This window comes from Vicia villosa, linkage group LG2 (assembly GCF_029867415.1).
Source record: "Vicia villosa cultivar HV-30 ecotype Madison, WI linkage group LG2, Vvil1.0, whole genome shotgun sequence".
NCBI lineage: Eukaryota > Viridiplantae > Streptophyta > Magnoliopsida > Fabales > Fabaceae > Vicia > Vicia villosa.
The window spans coordinates 140,810,515-140,830,759 of NC_081181.1; the positions used below are offsets into that span (position 1 = coordinate 140,810,515).

Here is a 20,245-nt window from a genome sequence, read left to right on the forward strand (position 1 = left end):
CCTCGAAAGAGTTTTGCAGAAGTTGTTGAAAAGAGATGAAGATTTAAAAAACACTTTATGAGCGTGTGTATATTTTTAGTACTTAAAGAAAAGAACACTTATTTTACACATTAGTCCTAAAAAATATTTAAATTTGAGCTTTGGATCATAGGCGTGCTTTGAACACTCATGTTCGTTTTATGATGTTCAAGATGTTTGATCTTTGTTGTCTTTTTCATCTGAAAGATTTGATACATTTTCATTCTTTGATGATATTTATTATGTTTGATCTTGTTGGGTCATCATAAAAATATGCACATAAAATCACACGCCTCTCTCAAAATTTGGTTTGAGCCCTTCTTTTGCAATAGTGTTCTCTTCTTACTTACCCTAAAATGCTGAGTGATTAACACCAACTCTGTTTTGTGTCTCGCTGTAGTGTTTATGGTTGAATTTTCCCAAGATATGCAAAGTTTTTTTGCAACGTAAACTATAATGTTGATATGATTCCAACTGTTGAATATCTCGTAGAATAGTGTGGGTTTGGGAAAGAGAGTTGTCGTCGTCCTCTTCAGTCTAGACCATCCTGCATGGTTGTTTTTCTCTCAAACCTTTGTTGTTATGTCGAGTGTCCATAGGATGAATCCTCGAGGAACAATCAATGTTTCCTGTAGATTGTAGTTTTCTGGCTAACTAGTACATTTCCATAATCCGCCACCAAAGTGAAAAAATGGAAACGTTAAAGAACAATTCTCACATATGTTGCAATACATATTAAAGCTTTTTGAGGGAGTGAACTAAGATCTGATGGCGAACTCAGTTGAAGGTCTTGTTGTCCGCAAGCTCCGATCTAACGACGAGGGTATTTGGAAATCCTCTAATGCCTAAGTCAATAATGATCGTAGGTGAGAGATTTTTTTGGTTAGATAACGCATAACTGAAAAATGAGACATTCATTAGCCTTTTAAAGTAGAATTCTAGGATTTGAGTCCATAGCACATTTTCTTGAGAACACTTGTCTCGTAGATTAAAAGTTCACATGTTGCGAGTCTGTTGGATCTCTTGCTTCTAACGAGACTCAACTTGTCTAATAAGACGATTGAACCTTTTATTTCTCTATTGAGACTTAGAAGATTTGGCATTCGCCCTGTTCGAAACATTGTTTAAACAATGTATTAGCTATTAGTGTACTAAAGATAGAATTATATTTATTTTTAAAATTTTCTTTTTGATTATAGGATACGGGATAGAGACTAGGGAGTGAGTAACTATTAAGAAACTCAAAGTTTCCATATAAAAACAAACGACATTAGAAACCAATCAACATGCAGCAATCTCATCCTCTTCACTCAAATTCCCTAAGCACATACACCACACATAATAAAGTACATCTCCATGCTTATATTTCCCCCCTCATCTTATTTCATAAAGACCATAATACCATTCACATTCCTTCATCTACCCTCCATATAGCTACTTTTTTTTTTATAACAAGACCTTGTTTGGGAAATTCACATCCATTTTTGGATTAACTTTACAATTGGAAACTTATATGATTTGCGGTTGAAATTCTTAGTATTCTATCCTCATTATTCCCAACTACTGTTGTGTTCAACTAGCATTTAAGACTAGTGTTCTTATTTGAAAAATAAATAAAAAACATTAAAGGAATGTTCAAATATAAAAGGTCATTGAGTCCATACTATAACTGACTCATTAATCTGTTTCTGCTTTATTTATAGTGAGCTAGAACTTTTTCTGTCCTTGCCATGGTGGATCCTGTTCAAGTGAAATATACAACTTCTGCTAGTGATTTTTCTCTTAAGAAGCAAGAGCTTCTTTCAAGTGCCATGAAAAGAACAAGTGAATGGTATGTTTTTCTGTTTATGTTCTTAAGGATGTTATTGTTTGTTACTTTTGTTGGATTTTATAACTAAAACCAATGAATTTTATTGCTTAATTATAGGATTTTTTCTCAGGAGATTCCTAGTGATGTCAATATCCAAATTGGAGAAGCTTCCTTTTCTTTACATAAGGTAGTGACTTATTTGCTTAGAAATTAGAATCATTCAAATGAAAGAGTAACAATTTCATAATCTAGTTAGTTGTCACTTGTCAATCAATTATTTAATGTTTTTTTGGTCCTTTTGTCTAAAATTATAACTCGAATTCGGAAACAAGATGTATATATATGGTAGCAAAAGTGTACAAAAATGTTTTGTTTTTAGTCTATTTATATTGAATTCTTGTAACTTGACTGACGGTGTATATGAATTAAATTCGTCGCAGTTTCCATTAGTCTCCAAGAGTGGATACATTAGGAAACTTGTCTCCGAATCTAATGACGCTGACGTGTCCTTAGTTGAACTCTCCGATGTTCCTGGTGGAGCAGAAGCATTTGAGCTAGCAGCAAGATTCTGCTACGGGATAAACTTCGAGATAAACGTGGAAAACATCGCTGCGCTTCGTTGTGTGGCGGAATATCTAGAAATGACTGAGGATTATGCAGTTGGGAACTTGGTGGAAAGAACTGATGCATATTTGACTGATGTAGCACTACAGACCATTGCAGGTTCTGTTTCTATTTTACATATTTCGGAAAGTCTTCTTCCGATATCAGAGAAAGCGAAATTGGTGAGCAAATGCATAGATGCAATTGCTTATATAGCTTGTAAGGAAAGTCAAATGTGTTCATCTGGAAGAAGTGATAGTGGCTCTGAGGGAGTGATGGGATCTTCGATATCGTCTCAACAGAGACCGGTTGTTGATTGGTGGGCTGAAGATTTAACTGTTCTTAGGATTGATATTTTTCAAAGAGTTCTTATTGCAATGATGGCTAGAGGGTTTAAACAGTTTGCTATTGGTCCGATTCTTATGCTCTACGCGCAGAAATCTCTACGAGGTTTGGTGAGATCCCTCACTATACGAATAGAAATTTTAAAATTAAATATCTCCTCTCAATACCCGATATAGTCGGATGAGAGTTCTGTTACCATTTGTTGGAGAGTCTGATAAAATATTGGGGGTAACAACTGATCAATGATCCAGGATCATCGAAAGATCAGACACCACATCTCCGCCTAAAAGCTAAAAATTTTAGATAGAGATGTAGTGTCACGGTCTTTTGTAGTCCTGAAGCATTAGTTAGTTGTTGTTTCCCGGCTTTACTTGATTTTATACATTCAATTCTTAATTCTTTTCATTTCTTTTGAGAAATTAATAGAATCTATACTCGATTTTATAGATTCAATTCTTAATTCTTTTGCGTTTTTTAAATCAGGATATATTTGGAAAGGGAGGGAAAAAGATTGAAGCTAGACAAGAGCATGAAAAAAGAGTTATTTTAGAGACAATAGTAAGCCTATTACCAAAAGAGAGGAATGCAATGTCAGTAAGCTTTCTATCTATGCTGCTCCGCGCAGCAATATATCTCGATACAACAGTTGCTTGCAGGCTTGATCTAGAAAAAAGAATGGCAACACAATTAGGACAAGCTGTTCTAGATGATCTTCTCATTCCTTCATATTCATACACCGGCGACACATTATTTGACGTCGATACAGTGCAAAGGATCATCAGTAATTACTTAGAATCTCAAATTGGAAACCACTTTGCCTATAACGGTGACGACGAATACTTTTCCCCTCCACAAAGTGACATTGAAAGAGTCGGAAAGTTAATGGAAAGTTTTCTTGCTGAAATAGCCACTGATAGAAATTTATCAGTTGCGAAATTTATCAGTTTAGCTGAACTGATTCCTGAACAATCAAAGCCTACTGAAGATGGAATGTATAGAGCCTTAGACATCTATTTAAAGGTAAGAATTTGCAGTCATTTTTATACCTAATCTATTGTCCTCTGCACGGCTATCAACTGAGTTTATTTTTCTATTAATAAGTAAAATTGCATAATTTTCAGGCTCATTCGAATTTAAGTGACATGGAGAGAAAGAAAGTGTGCAGCGTAATGGACTGTCAAAAGCTATCACGAGAAGCATGTGCACATGCAGCTCAAAACGACCGTTTACCAGTCCAAACGGTAGTTCAAGTTCTCTACTACGAACAAGAACGACTTCGCGACGCAATGAACGGCAATGAAAACAGCGAATCTCCGATTCAGGCCAAACGGAATTCATATTCTGGTGAGAATCAAATTCATCCAGTTTCAAATGAAATCATAAGCTTACGAAAGGAAAACGAAGATCTGAAACTAGAGTTAGCGAAGTTGAAAACGAAGCTTCAAGAGATTGAGAATTCTGCGACGGTTAAATCGACTGTTAATAGTCCTGTTATTAAATCGAAGGTTAATAGTCCTGTGATCGTAAGTGCTTCTTCGCCTGCGTATTCTGCTGATAAGCCTCCATTGCCGCGGAAAACTTCGTTTATGAGTTCGGTTTCGAAGAAACTTGGGAAGCTTTCTCCATTTCCGCGTGTTGATGGTATTATTCCGCCTTTTGCTAAAGGTAGGACTAAACCAAATAAGAATCGACGTCATTCAATTTCATGAGGATCTGAGTTTTTATTTTGTGATTGTGTGATTCTATGTAAATTATTATGATGTTTAAGTGAGAACCATATTGTAAAGGGTGGTGTGGTGGTGAAAAATAAAATATAATTTTTGAGTTTTGATTGCAGTCTTGCGGGTGATTATACGGTTTTGATGATAAAAAAAATGATAAACTAAATTTGTGTTGGAAGATGTTGTTTCAATTTGATCAAGGAAGTGAGTATGATGATTATAATAGTTCTACCGAATATTCTTATGTGTTTGAATCCATTATGATATTATATTTTTAGGGCACTGAAGCACGAACAAATATTTTTCTGGGCTGTCTAATGGGTCTAATAGCAACGATTCAGAAAGTAAAATGATCCACCGAATTAAGCGAGAGATAAGTGCAATATCCTGAACAATAACATAATCTCAACATTGTTCAAAAAAAAAAACATAATCTCAACAGAAAGATCAATTAGACGGACTCCCGCGTCTTGTGTCGACAAATTAGTGAACTATTATAACTGCTTCATTACATATAAAGGGAGAACACGTCATTTCTTAGATAATTTAATTCAACTGTCATTTACTTCATCTCACTTTCATAATGATTTGGACGTTGGAGTGTTAATCTTGCAGGTCAGCCTCTTCTACACCGTAATAGTAGTTCAAATTCACTGTTGCAATTCACATCCATCGTTCACCGATCAATACTGGTTCCCGTGTGGAATAGCGGTGAAGTCTGTGGGAAAAAACTCCTGATTTCCGCAAATTTTACATTCAAACATTCATCTCTGGATTCACTTAATTGAGACCTCATTGACCTAAAAATTCATATCTCCTGAATTTGTACTGTAGTTCTCTGTTCTTAATCCTCTCCAATTGAATATCAATATCACTTCTCAGATCTCAGTCCAGATCCATCAACAATTGCAGGTTCTAGAGCTACTCGCCACGCTGCACAGCTCGAAGCATCTGTCGTCGCCCCAGCCACTGCTACTCAAGCTGCCAATTCACCACCTTCTCCTCAAAACGATAACAATCAAGTCCTCGTGAATTGTCTTTCCGCACCGTAACATCAAGATCATGTCCAACCTAGAGCCTCTTAAAGAATCTTTCAACCTCTCTCATTCTTAAGATTCGCTCCTCAATTTAAACAAGGCAAACCATTGCTCAGGCCTCTAGCGCCATCGACACTACCCAATTTAGAAGCATTACCTGGTTTCCAACTGTTGTAGGTAACCTCGATGTGCAAGGTGTTAACGAATTATTGAGCGTTGCTTACAATATGGTTCGCTGACAGAATTTAAAAGTCGTAAAAGAAATATTGCTTCATCTTGAAGAAAGCTTGCATCATACAAATTCGAAGAGAAACACAATGCAAAAGGCCATTTCTCAGAGAAACCAATCAGTATTATTTTGCAGGGAATCTAAATCGAGATCTCTGAGCCACCGAAGAAGTCAGAAACACCAAACTCTTCCTTTCGGTCCTGAAGGAGGAAGAGGCAATCATATTTCTCCTCGAGGTCCGTAGTCCTTAGAAGGAATAAGAACTGGAGGAATGGCCTCTGATCAAGGAGCAGAAGAAGCATCCCTTTTGTGATCGTATTTTGGATAGGTGGATATCAATATCGCTGAAGAAGCCTCACAAGCTCCAAAGTTAACATGGAAAACGAGATACAAATGAGCATGTGCAACATTTAAACAATCCTTTAGACTACTATCATGTTGAGAAAGTTGCAAAGTTCAAGTTTTTTGCACTAACTCTAGTCGGATAAACTATGGTTTGGTTCAAATATCTACTTGACAGTAGCATAAATTCATGGACCGACTTCTGCTAAAAATTCACCATCGCTTCACCGCCTAGAAGAGGCTACCTACGATAATAGCCACACTCAGCACGATCACCCAGGGCAAGATGGAAAGTTTGTGGGCGTATATCTACCATTTTACAAAAGTAGTTGTAGAGGTGAGAGCCTCACACGAAAGCCTGTAGTGCTGGATTTTCAAAAATGGATTGAGACAAAATAACGCCTTTAGAGAGAAGATGAGGCGTAAGGAAGCCCATAACTTGAAAGAGTTGTTGAATAAGGCTTAACCCTTTATTAATTTTGAGGAGAAGCTCATTGCCATTAGGCACAACTGTGGATCGGCTGACGCATGTTCTAGTCGGTCATCTATACATAAACATTTACAATATGGTTTGAGGAGAAGAAATCAAGTATTTAGCAACATCATGTATTATTTCATTTTGTTTAATTCATTGAGATGCTTTCAAGCTCTTATGTTTTTTTTTGTTTTGCTTTTGCGCTTCTTGAAATCTCTAATTTCTTATATGAGATATAAAATGTTTTTTGAAATTGTCTTAAAGGGAAAGGGTCTATTCAGCCCCCCTTTCTAGACTTCTTTATATACATATTCTCACCCAATGGTCACAACAACCATGATCAGCCACTCTGACGTCTCCCGAATACTGATTGACGCTGGCAACTCTTATGACATGATATACTAAATTTTTTTCGAGAATATAGGCTAGAAGAAAGAAAATTCGTGACTCTACGAGGGATTTGATCGGCATGCCATCAATGGAATGATAACCCTCCCTAGAGGGTACATCGAGTTGATGATAACTTTAAGGAAACAAAGAGATGTTAGAGCAATCAACTCTCAATTTATGGTTGTTCCTTATAAGGGTGTTTTCAACGGTATCCTCGACAGACCCTTCGCAACAGCCTTAAACGTTGTGGCATCCCCGATTCGCCTCAAATTTAAATTTCATAACCTCCACGGAAAACAGATTACGGTAAAGGATGATCTTTTTGTAGCAAAGAGAATCTACTAAGCTCTACAACAAGACCAAAAAGAATAGGACTGCAAAGCCATGGATTCGAGATAACGTCCTTGATTGGACAATTAAGAGATATGAATATTTTCTCTCCCACAAGTAAGACATATTACTTAAGCCAAACAAGCAAAAATGGATGATTCGAGCAAACTATAAGCAGCAAGGAAAATAAGCGGTGGCGAGCCCACCTAGTTATTTTAATAGTTTTATATGAAACAAAGTTACCTCATCATAATATATTACAACCATTTTGATTAAAGAATTAAGAATGTTATACTAAAATATCTCTTTTCTTTGTGGTTGTGAAAGGTAACGATGAGTCCGGGGTATATGACCAGGAAATCGAAGCCCGGCCACAAAGACTCATGGGCATTGTGACGAGCGTCATAGGCGCATGACTAAAGCAATCAAAATGCCACAATGCAAAACACACACACACACACACACACACACACACACACACACACAAAGTGGCAAAACCACTCATACAAAGAAAATGGAAAAACCAGGTGTTCACTTGTGGGAAGGGTAACAATCCTTGACCGGGCACAATCCTAAAGACGTCCAATAAACTGTGAGCGAAAACCTCGTAAAGTAAAAGCTCTTCCAGGAGCAATATACTTGGGACCTAAGACGTGCACCTTAAGCAAGTAATGACGATATCCAAATATCAAATTCATATATACATGCTCTTCCAAACAGGTTGTTACATTTATATATACAAATCAAGCAAGAACGTTCAAGTAAAAGATGGAGAAGAGAATGACTAATCTCAGAAGAGACGATTTTCCCATTTTTAACTATCTGATCCGACTAGACTTGCTCCATCGGAATGCACAAAGGAGGATTGAAATGATTCACTTGCAATAAATCATTCTCAAAAGAGTTGGAAATAGACGCAAGGCCGATGTCAGTCGCTTTATCCAACTCTTGAATCAAAGAAATATTTTCAAGATGCAAATTCACGATATCTCCATGAACAGTTGAAAGAATGGCTTATGGGGGCGAATAATGTCGAGGCGAGTCATATAATCTAATCCATTTTGATGATTCTAATATACACTAAAGATCAATAGACCATAAAATCACCATGAAAAATCCAAAATAAGATAAAAGTGGATATTGGGGTCAGGGACGGCCAAGCATGAGATGATGAGACATCTTACCTAAGGCCCCATAGAAAAGCCCAACAAATATATATGAATTGTCCAATTAGTCAGTTTTATTATTCAATAAAGAAATTTGCATGTCAAGTAATCTGAAAGATATATTGATTTATGTTAGCTATCAATGCATAACTTTAAATAAATATCCTGAATAATAATCATGCTGTTACTTAATTATTTCTTAAAAAAATCTTATCCGAAATTTTAATTTAGATTTACAATATATGGAAGAATCTGTGGTAGGATCCATGTATAAATTATTAGGCCCTTTGTGATAAAAAGCTTCAGTGAAGGTAATAATAGCTCAAGTGACAGGCTTGCAATGTTGGTCTTGATGTCTAAAGCCTAATCATCAATGAAAAGAAGAGAGATCATGTATAATGTATTAGTTTCAATTCATAAATAGTATTGAAATGTGGTAAGTTTTCTACATATTTTCGGACAGACCTTAAAGGATGTCTAATTTTGGAACAGAATCTGCTGACAGGTAGACTATAAACAGAGGAACCAACTTCTTGTTGGCCAGATGGTTCATGAATAATTGGAGGGTCGAAAATAAAGTTTGATTGAGACGCAAAGAGAAACGCTTCACTCATACAATTAACCAATTGTAAAGGATAAACTAATTTTGTCACATAATGGAAAGATTAATACTATCCAAAGTTCAGGGCCGGTTCAAAAACTTTTAATAGTAAGTGAGATCTAAAGCAATTTGTAATATATATATATATATATATATATATATATATATATATATATATATATATATATATATATATATATATATATATATATATATATATATATATATATATATATATATATATATATATATATATATATATATATATATATATATATATATATATATATATATATATATATATATATATATATATATATATATATATATATATATATATATGATATCTTGACACCCAAAAATGACACTACAAGTAAATTTAGTTAATTAAAAATGTTATAAATTGGATAATATAACTTATAATTAGATTATTGAATGTTCTAATATCAAAAATTAAAAATTTTAATTAGTATCATGTATAAAGTTAGTTGGTACAATTTATAACTTGGTTAATGAATTCTCAAACATAAAATATAATAATAAAATAAAGTTGGTGAATGAAATATAAAAATTGGTTAATACATTTATAAGTTAGTGTCTGAATATGGTTAATAGTATGTATTTCATTGATGAATTAAATAGTGAAATTCGTTAATAAATTATAAGTAAAATAATTAGTTAATCACACATATTTTTGTGGTTAATATAAATTATTAGCGACAATTTTATATTTATACTATAAAATAAATTTTATAAATAAATAACTTTTAAAAATAATATTATTTTATTAAAAAACACTTTACTATATAAATACTCTCTACTACTAATTATAACGCTCTCAATTTTAAACTATTACATTGTTTAAAATTTTCACCCTGATAATAATCTTAAGTTAGTTTTACATTTCCCCTTTGTTGTCTTGTTTCTCTATCTTATAACAATATTAATCACATTGGTTGTAATTTAAAATTCTCTGTACCAAGCACCTACAAAATAAATTCAAATAAATTATTTGGTTAATACATTAAACTTAAATATTTCTGGTTATACCTGTGGGGTTTGGAGGATAACCATAGGAGTATGAATTAAGATTTTCAAATATGATTCTGGAATTGGGCCTCTAATACTTCAAGAAACCAATATAGGTTATAAGGCTCAGAAACTAAGGGCAAACAAGACACGTGATATTTACACATGACAAGTCAATTATAGTATGAACTTATTTTTCTTTACCAGAAGTATGAACTTATTTTTCTTTACCAGAAGTATGAAAAAAAGAAAAAGTATTTCTGCTTAAAATAAATACTTGTAAATAAAAAAAAAAAGTACGAGCAAATAAGGGCTAGTACAAGGGCATGGTCACCAAGCCTTATGTCTCTAAAAATGAATATTTTTTACTTAATAAATTTTTTATCTTCTAATATTTTTAAAATAAAAACTAATATATTTTAATTAAAATTATTATTATCATAATACAAATAAATTTTATTGAATTTATCATTAAAATAAAAATATTAAAAGAAATCAATTATTACATTAGCTTTATACATGATATTTTTTACTCAGGTTTTATGTATAAACTTGTATTCAAAAACATTTGAAAAATATATTATTTTAATTTTGTAAAAATATTATTATGAAATTTAAAAATGACACATCTTAGAACTTGCTTTAGACATCTCTATGTGTTAGGCAGACCAAGATTTCTTGTTATCATTGATTTAAGTCATTCACTTATGAGCCATTAGATTATTTCATTAGTGAATCACAATCCTTGACTTACTTAATTGATATAGTAAATAAAAATACATGGTGAAGAGTGATAGAGATAAGTGATTAAGAAAAGAGAAAAAAAAATTGGGTAAGCGGAAGAAAGTGTGTAGATCGATTGAAGAAGGCGGTTTGAATATTATAAACCTAAGGTTATTCAACATAGCATTATTAGGTAAGTGTGAGTAGAAAGTCAAAATAGAAAAGAGGAGCATTTGGTATGAAGCTTTAGTGAATAGATATGAGCTGAATAATAGGGTTATGAATTTGGAATTTATATGTTTCACGTTGGTGGAAGGATATTTTTCAAATGGATATAGGTAGCTATGTCACATCAAATGAATAGTCAATAAAAGAGGTGTTGTGAAAAACGATACCAATAACAAAGTATAATAGGGAATTAGAGAGGAGAAGAAGAACACAAGAATTGGTTATAACTGTTATTCTTTTACTTCCTCTTAAAACAAGATTACAAGTTTACAAGAATAACAAATAACCTCTCTCACCCTAAATCAGGATTTGCAGTTTAGCAATGATGAGAGACTGGTATGCTATTTATAATAAAATCTAACATACTAACTAATGGACTTTTTGCACAAGGCCCATTACACAAGCCAACTTAATAAACAAGCTAACTTAACAAATTAGGGTCTAATCACTAAAACCTAATTTAACATGCTAACAACCCTAGCATCTTCGACACAAGCATGTGAACAACCTTTGACTTCATGCTTAATTCTGTCGAACCAAGAAGCTACCCTTCGATCATACTAGAGTTCGATCCAATATCTCACAAATCTCCACCTTGGACCTAACTCTACAACGTCAAGGGAACAAACTAGCTTTCTTCATGCAGCTTTATCAACTACATACAGTGGAAAAATTTGCAACTCGGCAATGTCTTGGTGATCATATTAGCAGCATTGTCTTTAGTCGAAACCTTCAGCACTTGGACTTCTCCACGTTCGATTACTCCTCTGACGAAATGCAATCTCACATCGATGTGCTTAGTTCGCTCATGATATGTTGAGTTCTTCGACAGGTGTATTGCACTTTGACTATCACATTTAAAAGTGATACCTCGACCTTGAAGTTTCAGCTCCTTTGCAAAACCTTCAAGCCACAATGCTTCTTTCACAACTTCAGTTAGAGCAATATACTCCGCTTCAGTGGTTGATAGAGCAACAACCTTCTGAAGTGTTGCTTTCCAACTAATTGATGTGCCAAACATAGTGAAAACATATCCAGAAATAGATTTTCTGGAATCCATACAACCTGCATAATCAGAGTCGGCATATCCTTCAATTTCTGGTTTACTATCTTCATCCAAGGCTCCACCATAAATCAGGACTCTATTCAGAGACCCATTTATATACCTTAAAATCCACTTCAATGCTTTCCAGTGAGCCTTTCCAGGATTCGCCATGTACCTGCTTACAAAACTTACTGCATATGCTATGTCGGGTCTAGTACAGACCATAGCATACATCAAAGAACCAACTATATTAGCATATGGGATGCTATTCATATAGGCTCTTTCGACATCAGTACTGGGACACTGATCAATACTTAGCTTGAATTGAGGGTTTGTCGGAGTCACAACTGGCTTCGAATTCGACATACCAAACTTTTCGAGAATTTTTCGTAGATATGCCTCTTGAGATAAGCATAACTTCGACTTCTTTCTATCTCTTCGAATGTCAATTCCAAGAATCCTGGAAGCAGCTCCCAGATCCTTCATATCGAACTCCTTATTGAGTTCAGCCTTCACCCTCATCACATCTTCGACATTGTTGCTTGCTATGAGAATATCATCCACATAAAGCAACAAAATAACAAATGAATTACCATGTCGAAATCTGAAGTAAACACAATGGTCGAACTGACTTCTAATGAAACTTATGCGTGCCATGAACTTGTCGAATCTCCTATTCCACTGTTGAGGAGATTGTTTCAGCCCATACAAAGATCTCTTTAGCTTGCAAACATAATCTTCATTCCCCTTTTCGACATACCCTTCAGGTTGCCTCATCAGGATCGTTTCATTTAGATCACCATACAAGAATGCAGTCTTCACATCCATCTGTTCTAGTTCTAGGTCGAACTGTGCCACCATGGCAAGCAACATTCGAATGGACCTATGCTTCACAACAGGAGAAAACTCATCATTGAAGTCGACACCTTCTTTCTGAGTGAAACCCCTTGCAACTAACCTTGCCTTGTATCTTTTCGACGCCACTCCTTCAATTCCTTCCTTAACTTTGAAAATCCATTTACAACTGACTAACCTTGCCCCAGCAGGTTTCTTAATCAGTTCCCAAGTGTGATTATCATGAAGAGATTTCATCTCATCATCCATGGCCTTCATCCATTCAGTCTTATTTCGACTCCTCATAACTTCCTTGTAGTCTCTAGGTTCTTCGTCTAGAACCTCACTTGCAGAGATTAAGGCATAAGCTATAAGATCTGCATATCCAAGTCTCTGAGGTGGCTTGATGGCTCTTCTTGACCTATCTCTTGACAATAGGTAGTCATCGACAGTTTCCTCAATTTCCTCAGCATCTTCTGCTTCTTCTTCGACTTCATCAAGGATATGCAATTCAGCATCAACATGCTCTACCTCAACAGGAATCTCTACCTGTTCCAGCTCTTCTGCACTTCGACTATCATCATCAGTTTTCTTGAAAGCCATTTCAACTTCATTGAAAACTACATCTCGACAGGTGATACACCTCTTGTAACCTGGCTCTAGGCACCATAGCCTATAAGCTTTGACTCCTTCAAGGTATCCCATGAACATGCATTTCAGAGATCTAGGTTCGACCTTGTCTTGCCTAATGTGAGCATAGGCTACACAGCCAAATACTCTCAGTTTGTCGAGATCTGGTGGATGTCCCGACCAGACTTCTTCAGGTGTCTTCATATCTAACACTGTCGAAGGACATCTGTTTATCAGATATGTTGCTGTCGAAACAGCCTCAGCCCAAAACACTTTCTTTAACCCCGCACTAGTCAACATGCATCTGACTCTCTCCAAAACAGTTCGATTAAACCTTTCAGCCAAACCATTTTGCTGTGGAGTACCTGAAGTAGTTCTGTGCCTTGCAATACCAGAGTTAGCACAAAAACTGTCGAACGCCTCATTGCAAAATTCAAGGCCATTATCGGTTCTCAACCTCTTGACCTTCCTGCCAGTCTGATTTTCGACCAGAGTCTTCCAACTTTTGAAATTCTCAAAAGTTTCATCCTTAGTTTTCTGGATGAATACCCATAATTTTCTAGAATAATCATCTACTATGGATAGGAAATACCTCGCCCCAGAATGTGATGCACACCTTGCAAGTCCCCAAAGATCAGCATGGATGTAGTCAAGGGATCCATGTGTTCTTTGTTTGCCTTTGTTGAACTTCACTCTGTAAGATTTTCCAAGTACACAGGGTTCACAAAACTTTAGCTTTTCGATTTTATCTCCACCAAGCATATTTTGTTTCCCTAATTCAACCAGACCCCTTTCACTGACATGGCCCAATCTCATGTGCCAGATTTCTCTCTTCGACAAAGGTTTCGTGGATGCAACATTTGCCGAACCACTTACAACTTCAGCCTCAAGGGTATACAGGCCTTGTTTCTTCACGCCTCTCAAGACTTCCTTTGAACCCTTCATGACTCTTAGGATACTTTTCTCTCCTTGGAAAACATATCCTTTCTTGTCGAATTCACCAAGAGAAAGCAGATTTCTCTTCAAATCAGGAACATACCTGACTTCAGTCAACAACCTTATTGACTCATCATGTAGTTTGAACCTCACAGATCCAACACCTGCAATCTTGCAAGCCTTGTTGTTTCCCAGCAATACTGATCCACCATCTTGATCACATAATTCCTCGAACAAGTCTTTGTTTGGAGTCATGTGCCAAGTGCAGCCTGAATCAATAATCCACTCCTTCCTAGAGTCACTGCTTGAAACCACAAGAACATCGGATGATTCGAAATCATCTTGAACAATGGCAGCGTTGCCATTATCCTTACCTCCATGATCTTTCAGGCGTTCAGGGCACACCTTTCTTGTGTGACCTTCCTTCTTACAATGATAGCATCGAATGCCAGATGTTTCGCCACTGTAGGACTTCGACTGGCTTTTGCCCTTCTTCTTGTCAAACTTACCATCCTTTCGTAAGAGTTTTCCTTTAACGGCCAAACCTTCACCAATAGTCGAAGGTTTATTCTCCTTTCGTTCGTTCAGGTCCTTTGAATATAGGGCTGATTGAACTTCTTCAAAGGTCAGGGACTCCCTTCCATACAAGAGAGTTTCTTTGAAGTGAGCATGTGATCGAGGCAAAGCGCACAATAGTAACAGCGCTTGATCTTCATCATCGATCTTCACATCAATATTTTCAAGATCAAGAATCAGCTTGTTGAACATATCCAACTGCTCAGCCAACACTTTGTCTTCAATCATCTTGAATGAATACAAAGCCTGCTTTAGGTAGAGTCGATTTACCAGCGATTTTGTCATATACAAACTTTCAAGTTTTGCCCATAACCCTGATATCGTCGTCTCCTTTGATACCTGTCGTAGAACCTTATCACCAAGGCACAACAGAATTGCGTTGTATGCTTTCTCGATCATAGTTGTCTTCTCCGCTGCCGTTAATGCAGCATTCATGGCTACCTCTTGTTAAGTGCCAAAATGTAGTTATTTTGTGTTTGTAAATAGTGGCACTTATCGATACTTTTTGTTAATACCGTTCAAATAATACCCCGTTTTGTGTATAAATACGTATACTTTGTGAATAGATGTATTTTCATATACTTTTATACTTTTTGATAGTTTTCTATTCATTTTATAGGTATTGAGCCGTATTTGGAGCATGAGCAATAACGTGGCGAAGACACGGCTTCAAACGCGCGATTTTGAGCGGCGGAATCAATTCATTCAGCGAATAAAGCTCAAAACCAAAGAATAATAAATCACCAATTTGGTTGATATGTTGTCATTGTTAGATAGGAAATTGAATAAGCTTTCCAACGCTTCGAATCGGGCGCAAATCGGAGTTACAGTTCTCAAGTGACGTCATTTTTACTAAAAGCTGTTTTTTCAATTCAGCAGGTTGGGTGCGATGCGCGCTCCTGCGCGCGACGCGCGCTGTACCAGATCCAAAATTGCATAAATAGGCGAAAATCAGATTTTTTAGGTTATGTTTTGGGTATTTTTGAACCCCAACTCATCCTAGGTCATTTTTGGGTAGATTTGGCTTGGAAACACCATTGGAGCTTGCAATCGGATGATCGGAGGTTGAATTTCTCATCGATTGGTGTTGACAAACCAAGAAATGTTTGGTTCTTTTTCTTCTCTTCTCTTTGTATTTCTCTTTTGGTGAGTTTGTATGTAAATTACTCTAAATCCATGGATGTTTGTTACTCTTTGTACTAGTTGTATAATATATTTGCTTTACAAATCTTAATGGGTATTTTCTTGATCTTTTTGCTTAAATGCTATGGATTTGTGTTGTTGTAGAAATAGACATCACAAATCTTGATTAGGGGGATATCTGTTAGCTTTTGATTCTAGACATAGGATTGGGGTTAACATCCACATAATATCTGGGTTTAATGTCTCTGTGTTGTTCGATCGGTTGAGACATCGTTGAAAGAGCAATATAGTTGAATTTCCGTCGGTGTTGCAGACATGAACATTGATGTGAGGGATATGTGGTGATTCTGACGAGTATTGTAGATTGAGTACGGCGAAGTGATAAATCTAAGTTTGTGAGGAGTAGTTTAGATTCAAACCAGATAAGCTATTCTCTATCAAGAATGAATTTATTTTATGTTCATATGTTATATTTTCCTTGTTTACTTAAAACCCATTTAACCCAAACTCATAACTAAGAATCCGTCGAACGGCGATTCGGTATCACCAATCTCTGTGGACACGATAAATTCCCGGATAAATACTTCCAAAACTTTTATTGATTTTCTGTTTTTCTGTAAATGAGTAGTGTAGGTGATAAGTGGAGGCCGCATTGGAAATTCTGGTCTTTTTAGAATGGTTCTGTTTTTCTGGTGTAGCGCGCGCCGCGCGCATTATAGGCGCGTCGCGCGGCCTGGGAGCTGAAGAGCTTGGCTTGGCAGAACATAGGGCGCATCGCGCGGTCTTATGGGTGCATCGCGCGCCTTGTTGCTTTTGTCCAGTGAACTCTTTTTAATGGTTCACTCGGCTCGCTTTTTCCCGCTTACACCAAGGCTGTATAGTATTGTATTTTATAGTTATAATTTTAATTCTTTTGTTGTTTTTTAGACTCAAATTTTGGCCAGATTACTTGAAGTCGCATTGGTAATTCTCCAATTTTGATAGATTCAACATGCCGGTTGTGCGGTAATGATTGTTCAAATTTGTACGTAGCAAGGTACTCGTTTATCGCTTTCTATAGCATAACATGTTATGAGACTTTTCATTTGTACAAATTTCATATTATTCATTCTTTTTGCATAACTTGCTCATGACTTGAATCACAATTAGTTTTCCCTTTTTACCATAAATGTGAGGTGGCTTTCCATTATGTATATATGCGAGTGACCGACATTTCTTGTTCTAACTGGATATTATTATGTTTAATCTTTCGTTTGTATTGTTTTTGTGAATGCACGAAAGTGATCAAGGCACTTGTTTGATTTTGAGCACAACTACCATAGCCAAATATCAATTCAACTTGTGAGTGTGTGACCATTAGTAACCCCTTTTGAGCCTTTTTGTCAATATCCATATTGTTTTTGCTTAATGCTTGTCTATGAGCGTTTGGTTTTCATTTGTGTATGGATGTTTGATTCTTTGTTTTCTTGACCTTCACCTATGATGTTTAGTTGTATTTTTACCTTGCCTTAGAAAGTAGGGAGTATTCAATTTATGTTATGGTTGAATTCAAGTTGGGGAGAGGATGTTTGCTTGCTTATGTTGTGGTTGATGTGAGGTTGAGGAAAGAAAAGAAAAGAAAAAGAAAAGAAAGAAAAAAATGTGAAAAAGAAAGAAAAGAGAAAGAAAAAAAAAAGAGAAAAAGTTTGAAAAAGCAAATAACAAAAAAGAGTTGGAATAAGAATTGTGTTAATAAGTATTGTGCTTGGTATGATACATGTGATGAAGAAGAAAGTTTGATTGAGATTCCTTTGTTTTAAACTTTGTGGATTGATTGCTCCCTTAGGTTTAGGCAAGTTTTTGTTTCGATTAGCTTTAGGACTTATCACTTGTTTGTTAACCGAGCCACATTACAACCTTGAAAGCCCTTGTGATTCGTGACGTTGCATTTTCAATACTATTTTTAGATGAACGCATAATTTTGTCTTGTTTGCAAGATTGTTGGATGAGTGTTCAAAGTCCTCACCTTTCGGTGTTTTTCATCTACCGATGAATTTTTGCTAGCGTGATTCGTGATTGAGCTTGTTGTTGTTTAGAATGTTTTGTATGATTTTTGTACTTAGGATTCGTTTCATTTTCATGTTCATTGTAGGATTGTGGTAAGTGTTTACTTTGTTTGTGCGTTTTTGTTTGAACCGTACAATTGTTTCGTTTTCTAAACTGTGTTGATTCTTGATTCTTTGGATTTTTACTTTTGATTCTTTGAGTGTTTGGACTTGTTTGAGGACAAACAAATTCAAGTTGGGGAGAATTGTTAAGTGCCAAAATGTAGTTATTTTGTGTTTGTAAATAGTGGCACTTATCGATACTTTTTGTTAATACCGTTCGAATAATACCCCGTTTTGTGTATAAATACGTATACTTTGTGAATAGATGTATTTTCATATACTTTTATACTTTTTGATAGTTTTCTATTTATTTTGTAGGTATTGAGGCGTATTTGGAGCATGAGCAATAACGTGGCGAAGACACGACTTTAAACGCGCGATTTTGAGCGGCGGAATCAATTCATTCGGCGAATAAAGCTCAAAACCAAAGAATAACAAATCACCAATTTGGTTGATATGTTGTCATTGTTAGATAGGAAATTGAATAAGCTTTCCAACGCTTCGAACCGGGCACAAATCGGAGTTACGGTTCTCAAGTTACGTCATTTTTACTAAAAGCTGTTTTTTCAATTCAGCAGGTTGGGTTTTTTAGGTTATGTTTTGGGTATTTTTGAACCCCAACTCATCCTAGGTCATTTTTGGGTAGATTTGGCTTGGAAACACCATTGGAGCTTGCAATCGGATGATCGGAGGTCGAATTTCTCATCGATTGGTGTTGACAAACCAAGAAATGTTTGGTTCTTTTTCTTCTCTTCTCTTTGTATTTCTCTTTTGGTGAGTTTGTATGTAAATTACTCTAAACCCATGGATGTTTGTTACTATTTGTACTAGTTGTATAATATATTTGCTTTACAAATCTTAATGGGTATTTTCTTGATCTTTTTGCTTAAATGTTATGGATTTGTGTTGTTGTAGAAATAGACATCACAAATCTTGATTAGGGGGATATCTGTTAGCTTTTGATTCTAGACATAGGATTAGGGTTAACATCCACATAATATCTGATTTTAATGTCTCTGTGTTGTTCGATCGGTTGAGACATCGTCGAAAGAGCAATATAGTTGAATTTCCGTCGGTGTTGCAGACATGGACATTGATGTGAGGGATATGTGGTGATTCTGACGAGTATTGTAGATTGAGTACGGCGGAGTGATAAATATAAGTTTGTGAGGAGTAGTTTAGATTCAAACCAGATAAGCTATTCTCTATCAAGAATGAATTTATTTTATGTTCATATGTTATATTTTCCTTGTTTACTTAAAACCCATTTAACCCAAACTCATAACTAAGAATCCGTCGAACGGCGATTCGGTATCACCAATCTCTGTGGACACGATAAATTCCCGGATAAATACTTCCAAAACTTTTGTTGCTTGCCGCTTTACCGCTTCAACACCTCTCCCTTCAACGCTTCCAAACAACCCTGCTGAACCAGTAGGGCTTTCATCTTCAAGCACCACAGACCGAAATCATTCACTCCGGTGAACTTTTCAATCTCATACTTTGTTGAAGACATCTTCTCCACGCTCACCGCACCAATTTGTTGTGAAAAACGATGTCAAGAACAAAATATAATAGGAATTAGGGAAGATAAGAAGAACACAAGAATTGGTTATAACTGCTATTCTTTTACTTCCTCTTAAAACAAGATTACAAGTTTACAAGAATAACAAATAACCTCTTTCACCCTAAATCAGGATTTGCAGCTTAGCAATGATGAGAGACTAGTATGCTATTTATAATAAAATCTAACATACTAACTAATGGACTTTTTCCACAAGGCCCATTACACAAGCCAACTTAATAAACAAACTAACTTAACAAATTAGGGTTTAAACACTAAAACCTAATTTAACATGCTAACAACCCTAGCATCTTCGACACAAG

The 20,245-nt window shown here is 35.6% G+C and overlaps 1 protein-coding gene across 2 annotated transcripts; it reads left to right on the top strand.

Moving 5' to 3' along the window:
• Positions 1 to 1,553: 1,553 nt before the first annotated feature.
• On the top strand, positions 1,554 to 4,675 carry LOC131652261 (BTB/POZ domain-containing protein SR1IP1-like). Of its 2 annotated transcripts, none has more exons than XM_058922067.1 (5): positions 1,554 to 1,849; positions 1,946 to 2,015; positions 2,269 to 2,886; positions 3,260 to 3,796; positions 3,898 to 4,675. In XM_058922067.1, the coding sequence occupies exons 1-5, from the start codon at positions 1,749 to 1,751 to the stop codon at positions 4,483 to 4,485; spliced, it is 1,914 nt and encodes a 637-aa protein (XP_058778050.1). In that variant the 5' UTR covers positions 1,554 to 1,748; the 3' UTR covers positions 4,486 to 4,675. The 2 variants fall into 2 exon arrangements, with proteins under 2 accessions (XP_058778050.1, XP_058778051.1); XM_058922068.1 differs by having other exon boundaries at positions 1,959 to 2,015.
• The last annotated feature ends 15,570 nt before the right edge of the window (positions 4,676 to 20,245 follow it).

Coding starts and splice junctions, on each gene's coding strand:
- LOC131652261 (XM_058922067.1), top strand. CDS start 1,749: ATGGTGGATCCTGTTCAAGTGAAATATACAACTTCTGCTAGTGATTTT. Junction 1,850..1,945: donor ATGAAAAGAACAAGTGAATG/GTATGTTTTTCT, acceptor GCTTAATTATAG/GATTTTTTCTCAGGAGATTC. Junction 3,797..3,897: donor CCTTAGACATCTATTTAAAG/GTAAGAATTTGC, acceptor CATAATTTTCAG/GCTCATTCGAATTTAAGTGA.